Below are 8,365 nucleotides of genomic sequence, written 5' to 3' on the forward strand. Positions count from 1 at the left end.
TAAACTTAAATGCCAACGTTACTAATTATAATAAATTATCCTTAATTCAGAGAGTCGTTAAATAAATTATAATAAAATCAAGCATTTTATAAGAATTTGCATTGCTCTAGTTTCTAACATCCACGAATAAAGGGAAAATGATTCTTTTATGTTTAATATTATTTAGTATTACATTTAGTTTCGGGATTTTGCCGAATTTAATACACAAGTAAAACCGAATCATGATAATAAACAAGAAATTAATGACCTAAACGTGTTTGGGTTCGTCGGGCAAATGTCAAGCGCCAGCATGTAAAAGCTTTGAGAAAACGACAAAAAATTGACCTTTTCTATCATTAACTGACCGTACTGTGGTATATTTGTTTACTACAAGTAATATAAAAGGATTTTTATCCTTAAAATACATTCATAGTGTCTCATCTTTGAAACGTGAAGGTACTCAAAAATGGTGAGCATCTACTCAAGTACATTTATTATGAACTTTTAATTCTTCACACTCATTTTAATTACATTTATTTACCAACTAAGTTTAATAGCGTGTAAATAAATATCTAAAGCGTAAAGTAAGTTTAAGGCTCTTTATTAAAAAAATAATTATATAAAAATATGCTGTGAATGCTGACATCTTAGCCAACAAAGAAGTGTGTGTTTACGCTTTATTATAATAGTATTAGCTGTTCCCGTGCAGCTTCATCCGCATGAAATTATGAAAATTGTCAATAGCAAATGTCAAAATGACATGACATGATAAACCTTGGCAACTTTGCTTCCTTTATGTTGGCAGCAACTTATGGTCTCTTTCCCACGTTAGGGTTTTTATCCAAAATATTTACCCCTTAAATTCACTGTCGTGAAAATATATAGCCCAAAGCGTGACGTAAGTGTAGGGCTTTTTATTAAAAAAATAATTATTTAAAAATATGCTGTAATTGCTAACATCTTAGGCAAAAAAGAAGTGTGTGTTCACGCTTTATTACGAGTATAATAGTATAGATAAGTAGGTTTTATCTAAACAGAAGTCTTTGTCTTCATTTCTTTGCTAATCAATAATGTATGTTACGTAAGAAATTACAAATATTCGATGCTAAATGTTCCTCTATAGTCTTAAAGGTCATATGTTTGCTAACGTGACGGACTTTGATGAACTGTTAATTTATACATCGAATTAAAATAAAATCATCGTAATTAAGTCGCTATTTTAAATTAAGAATTTCGATGGAAATACTTTTTATACAATGACCAATGATACGTTGTTAAACGTTTCATAAAACATTATATTGTTTGCATAATATTCTGTAACAAATAGTTACATAAGGAAAGTAAAATGCCAGATTGCATCGAAGTGTTACGCGAATTCGCCTCGCATATATCAAGATACTCCCACTTTAAACTATTTCTGGGTCAATTTGATTTAAGCTGAGTTAGTTTACATAGAATATATTGGATATTAAATATTTTTAATAAGACTGTTACTATAATTTTCATGTGAAAATAATCTGTACTAAAATTACAAAGGGGAAAGATTTGTATTTTTGGATGTATTGAAAAATGTCAAAAGCTATTGGACCGATTTAAAAATTTCTTACAATAGAAAGCTAAGTTATCAGTCAGTAATATAGGATATTATTGATATGTTTTTTATTATCACTCGGACTAAGTCGCGAGCAACAGCTAGTCATAAATATAATTCTCCACTGTATCTTTTCATTCATTCATTTCTACTTGTTTTAAATAATAATCAATTGTATAACATTATTTTCGTACATAATTGCATATAATTGCACTTGCGATAAGCTAACTTATATGAATATTTTTGTTTCAGAAATCCGTCGTATTAGCATTATGTGCGATCGGTTGCGCGTACGGCGTGGTGCCGGACGACAAGGCAGCCGTTGTCCGAAGCGACTACCAACATAACCCCGAGGGTGGCTACCAGTATGTTTACGAAACTGAGAACGGAATCTCTGCACATGCGGAAGGAGTCATTAGGACTTTGAACAAGGTAAACAATCAGGTCAATATACGTGCCTATTCGGTACAGAGCATGTCATAAGATGACTAGGCCATAGTCAATCACGCTGGCAGTGTGGGTTAACTTCACACATCTTTGAAATTGTTCTCCAATATGTGCAGGTTGTATCATAATGTATTCTTCACCGTAAGATGGTTGGACTAAGGACATTCATTAGCAATTATTTTACACGCATAATCATAAAAAGAATTCGCATACAAATGGCATATTAATGGCCTAAATTCATTTTGTTTCAGGACGAGGTCTCCCACACAGTTCAGGGCGCGGTATCTTATATTTCACCTGATGGTCAAAAGATTGAAACAACTTACGTTGCCGATGAATTCGGATACAAGCCATCGGTAAGATAAACTATTACATTTCTCATGAAATCTAAACTATTGATAACTAACCGCAATACTAAAGCTGATTTGTTTAACTATCGCACGACTGCATAGTCGCGCTTTGATTCCTATGAGCTTATATGGAGGTGCGCACATTACTCGATTTTTAGTTGTGCAACTAAACAGTTAAATTGGTTGCGAAACAATCGACAATCGCACGTCAGTTGTGCGATAGTTTTAAATTAAGTTTTATATGAATACAATATTTTGAAAACAGATTAGAAAATGTGGAGTAGGTATTCTGTTCAATTTATTCATGTTAGTTACCTTACGTGAAATAGATTAACTAATATTACAGTATTAATATATGGAAAGCCCCTTACTTCATTTGCATGCAGTATTCAGACGAACTTTGAGGACAGATTAGAAGCTTACATCGTAATCCATCTTCGAACTATAATAACATTGTCACTGTGAACGTCGTTCATTACCAACGTGAATGATTACAACTGACCTGTGGTTCTCAAAGTTTCAATAATTTCCGTTTTTGAGATCCATTTCCTCATCTAGAAATAGATAATAATCTAGCAATGAATAAAATCTTATAAAAAACTAGCTTTCGCCCGCGTCTCCGACCGCGTAAAATTAAAAAACGTAAGTGATTAGCCTATGTTTTCTTCCAGACTATCCTCTACATCTATGTAAAATTTAATCGAGATCTGTTCAGCCGTTTAGGCTACAAACTCTAACAAACATCCATCCATCTATCCATCTAAACTTTCGCATTTATAATATTAGTAAGATAGATCGCTATAATTGTTTTAAATTGAATTAAAACGCATAGAGAGAGTGAGAAGTTATTTATGAAGAAACAATCAAAAAAGAAAGTTTAGATGAATCGATGGATATTTATTACTATGTTATATATAGTCTGGAAAAACATTTAGTACTACCAAAAAAAATTTTTTTTCTAAATTAGGCGCGGAGTCGCAGATGACAGCTAGTATTTTCTGTATTTAAATATTTTAATGTAGCTTTTGTATTTAAATGCTATTATATAAGATCAGGGGCCCGCAAAATACCAGAGCATCACCCAAACTTTGAGAACAACGGGAATAGTGAATAATATATCTTGTTTACAGGGTGATCATCTTCCCACTACGCCGGCGCCTGTACCGATCCCAGACTACATCCTCCGTGCCTTGGAATGGATCGCGACCCATCCCTACAAAGAACCAACCTCAAAGAACTAAGAACGAGGAACTCTCACCCAACGATGCCTAATCAAACTTAATGTTAACGAATCTGCTCAAACTGTCGACATCACAAATAAGTATTAAATACTACGATGGTAAAGTGATGAAATAATTGTTTTATTGTTCATCGATGGATTTGTACAATAAATTGTGCAATTTGTTTTTAAATACGCTTTTTATTTACCTTTGTAATATATGTATGCAATTTAATCATACAACACTAAACAAAAGAAAACACAATACAAACAAATGACAAAGGATTGAGTTCAACAAATTATTGAATACTAGGTTTCGCCCGCGACTCCGTTCGCGTGGAACTGAAAAAAACACACGTGAATAGCCTATGTGTTCTTCCAGATTATCCTCTACATCTATGCCAAATTTTATCGAAATCCGTTGAGCCGTTTAGGCTACAAACTCTAATAAACATCCATCCATCCATCTAAACTTTCACATTAGTAAGATAAGATAATTCATGGTCCGAAGTTAATTTTTCTATCTGATATTTCTGATCCATTTCGGTGGATTCAGCTGGCCGCTTGATCGTTTGCCTCCTTATATTATAAAAAAAAAAACTGAAAACCTATGGTAGCTAATTGATACGATTATTTATTAGGACAGTTAAAAATGTTTTTACATTATACTATTTACGTAACCATTCCATTTACCGTTAAAGTTCAAGGTATGTTAAGAAGTTACGCCTAATGTAGCGCGTCTTACAATATTTGTAAAGCCAAGCTAAGCTAATAATGACTATTGGACAAACATTTTAAATGCCGATAAATGAGAGCATCGTAAAATACTAAAGCACTTGTAGTTATTTTTAAAAATAAAATCAAGCTTGATGGAATTCTTTTCTATAATGTTATCGCTTTCTTCTCTATAGTCGAACTTAATTATGAAATTACTAGCCTTCGCCCGCGACTTTGTCCGCATGGAATTAAAAAACAAAAGTGTGTAGCCTATCCTCTACATTAGCACCAAATTTCATCTAAATCGTTTAGCCGTTAAGGCTACAAACTCGAACAACCATGTAAACTTTCACATTAATAATATTAGTATGATTTGTTTGTTGTTATTTATCTACTAGCTTGTGCCGTGACTTCATTTGCGACGAATTTAAACAGATAAGAACAAGAAGGCTTCTAGCTTTGTTTTTTTTTTAATTCTACAAGGCAGCTGATTGGTGACAAAATTTTCAGGAAACTCGATGAGGGGTTTTTCCTCCAAAAATTGACCACTTCAGAGATCAATTAAATATAGCCTTGCCAGGCTAGGATTAGGCAACCCGGTTACAACATGTTTAAAAAAATGTCCTAGTTTTTGTCATGTAGGTTTTTTAGGAAAGCTGATGAGGGAAGGTCATTACTAGTGTTGTATCCCCAACTATGACAAAAGCTAGTGTAGTAAATATTTTGTTTAGATAAAAAGCAATAGGAAATTGGAGATTGAACCTTAGTGTCAGAGCCGAACTCAACTAACTGCAAAACTAGAACATAAAGGTAACTTTCGTATCCTAATACTAATATAGTGACTTTTATACAACTTATTCAATTGATACTGTCGCTTTAAACTCAGAGCAACACTTTTCGTCAGGACTGAGGATGCGCGCCATTCTATCCATACTTCTAGTGACATTGACAGCTGTCAGCTAGGGACATGACGTTTATGCCGATTATCTAGAGTTGCGCCAATTCTACAGGACAGTACTAATTTTGTTCTTAACATTACATAAAACATGGAGGTATTTCTTGTACCGTTATTGCACCGTGTAATCGACCTCTTTTATATACATCTGATAACTTCGATAGTTGCTATCGGAATACAAATTGTGAAGCTTTTTACCGATTTTTATTTTACCGGTACTTATTATTAAAAAAATCGTCAACATAGATATGTTCTGTTTACAACTAAATTAAGCTACCTAGCCTCTATAAATCTAGTGTTTGATTTTTAAAAGTAGGATTCTAATGAAGAAATGTTATTAATTAAGATTAAGCTTTTATCAACGGTCCGAAATGTTAATTTTTGTCTATGAGTACCTATCTCGGATAATATCGTAAATTAACTAACGCTTTAGTTCTACTACACAGTGGTGAGTTAAGAGTTGAAAGTACTTAACAAATAAACAATCAGCATCTCCCCTTTTTATCATACTCTCGTAGGGTCAGCGCCCCGGGTTTTCGTCCTCCAGATAACTAACATCCGTCATCTCAGTCACCACTGCCTTCTTGATAATGTCACCTTTCACGCAATCCATCTCTTTCTACGTCTACCTCTACCGGTGTACCACACTCATAACTAACGTTCTCCTTGTTACATGCGATTTATCCCTCATAATATGCCCATACCATTCTAACGTTTTACAACTTAAATTCTCTAACACTTACACTTTGAAACAAATATTTCTATCAACTTTAAAAAATTAACTGAGATGTGGATTTAAAATTCGAAACCTGTATATCATGATTTAGTTTTCACTAATGGAAACGCGTTAAGATGTTTTTTTTTATTTATATAGAGTTCGCGACAATACGGCCTTGACTGTCAAGTTTTAAGAAGCGAAGCGCTCACTACTCGTTTTGAATACATTACATAGAAAAATATCACATATCAGGTAATAATAACCTTTTGTGGTCTGCGAATGTTAAATTTATATTCGTGAGGCGAAGGTTAACCATTTTTTATAGAATTAAAGGTGACGTAGACAGTCTCATGATGTCATCTCAATGACCCTTTGTACTATTAAGCAGACATTTAATTATTACTATTACTTTATCTTCATTGTTTTTGCTGCCCTTTGAGTAGTACTATTATAAAAACGATTTAGGGTCCGTCAATGTAAAACATTGTATTCCTAAAGTCGAGTAAATTATATACGTAAATACAAATACAAAAGCTTAACTAATCAAATAAATAAAGTTTTTCTAAACAACGATTTGTATCGGTTTGCATGTCTATACTAATATAATAGAGCGTAAACACACACTACTTTGTGGCGTAAGATGTCAGCAATCACAGAATATTTTCGAATAACTCTTTCTTTATTAAAAAGCCCTACACTTACGCCATGCTGTAGGATATATATTTTCACGCCATTAAATTTAGGATTAGAGACCATAAGTTGTTGCCAACATCAAGAAAGCAAGGTTGCCATGGTTTGACATCAAGTCATGTCATTTTGACATTTGCAATTGATAATTTGACAAATGTGAACTATAAAGTGATTTTTTTATAATTTTATGCGGACGAAGTCGTGTGGGAACAGCTAGTCGATACCATTATAATAAAGCGTAAACACACACTACTTTGTTGCGTAAGATGTCAGCAATCACAGCATAGTTTTCAATAATTATTTCTTTATTAAAAAGCCCTACACTTACGTCACGCTTTAGGATATATATTATCACGCCATTAAATTTAGGGGGTATTTTTTTTTTTGGATAAAAACCCTAATGTGGGAAATGGTCCATAAATTGCTGCCAACATGAAGGGTGCAAAGTTGCCATGCTTTGTCATCGTGTCATGTCATTTTGACATTTGCAATTGATAATTTGACAAATGCAAAAAATAAAATAAAATTGTCATAATTTTAAGCGGATGAAGTTGCAACGGAACAGCTAGTTTTATAAAGATTGGTTTTATTCATGTCTTTTATATTACATAGAAATTGACCCTTAAACCATTTCGTTAAGATTCAATCTCCTATAAATTTCGAATATGTCATTTTTATAAAACTTTAATCGTTTTGTAATTTTTAAATAGTCAATTTTATTTTTCAGTTAATAAATATGCGACAGTAGACACTTAAACCCACGTGTCTACTTCCTAGATTTAATTGGTCACTAGCTAAGTAAAACAATTGTCAATTGGTTATATCATACTAATATTATAAATGCGAAAGTTTAGATGGATGGATAGATGGATGGATGTCTGTTAGAGTTTGTATCCTAAACGGCTAAACGGATTTCGATGATATTTGGTATAGATGTAGAGAATAGTCTGGAAGAACACATAGGCTACTTACTTTTGTTTTTTTTTAATTCCACGCTGAAGGAGTGGCGGTCGAAAACTAGTATTTTTATAACGATAACAGATAAATTATGCTTCTTTGAAAGAGAATGTACAAAGATAATGCTTTGTACTGTCTTCTCTTTAAGAGAATAGATGTATTCCACACTAATAATAATCATAAAGTTATTTTTATAACTGTTATAGTAAAGCCCACCTGATGCCCATTTCTGACAGTTACAGACAGCCCATAACTGAACAAGAGTAGTTCATTCTTACTATTATCATACTTATCATTTACTAGCTTTCACCCGCGACTTCGTCCGCGTGGAATTAATAATAAAACAAAAGTAAGTAGCTTATGTATTCTTCGAGATTATCCTTTACAACTATGCCAAATTTCGTGGAGATCCGTACCGGGTTTAAGTTATCTAACCTAAACTATATCTAACAAATATCCATCCGTCTAAATTTTCGCATTTGTAATATTAGTAAGAAAGATGTACCAATTTACAAATGGTAAAAAACTGTACTATTTCCTCTGAAATTAAAGCCAAAATATAATTCGAAGTTGCTTTTAAAGTAGAACATCATTTTTAGTAATTAAAAATAATTATTATGTCCATCCGGAAGCCTCCTGATTGAATTTATAATTATGCGCGTATCCAAATGAATAATGTCCGAGCGAGGCGACAAGTTCACACAAAAAACAAGAAAATAATGAATTCGCATATCGATTCTGG

At 32.9% G+C, this 8,365-nt stretch overlaps 1 protein-coding gene across 1 annotated transcript; it reads left to right on the forward strand.

Annotated features, from left to right (window-relative positions):
- The first annotated feature begins 341 nt into the window (after window positions 1-341).
- On the forward strand, window positions 342-3,720 carry LOC106107626 (larval cuticle protein LCP-14-like). Its single transcript, XM_013288564.1, has 4 exons — window positions 342-448; window positions 1,823-2,002; window positions 2,269-2,373; window positions 3,498-3,720. Exons 1-4 carry the CDS (start codon window positions 446-448, stop codon window positions 3,606-3,608), a joined length of 399 nt encoding a protein of 132 aa, XP_013144018.1. The 5' UTR covers window positions 342-445; the 3' UTR covers window positions 3,609-3,720.
- The last annotated feature ends 4,645 nt before the right edge of the window (window positions 3,721-8,365 follow it).

This window comes from Papilio polytes, unplaced genomic scaffold (assembly GCF_000836215.1).
Source record: "Papilio polytes unplaced genomic scaffold, Ppol_1.0 DF821956.1, whole genome shotgun sequence".
In the NCBI taxonomy this organism is placed as follows: domain Eukaryota; kingdom Metazoa; phylum Arthropoda; class Insecta; order Lepidoptera; family Papilionidae; genus Papilio; species Papilio polytes.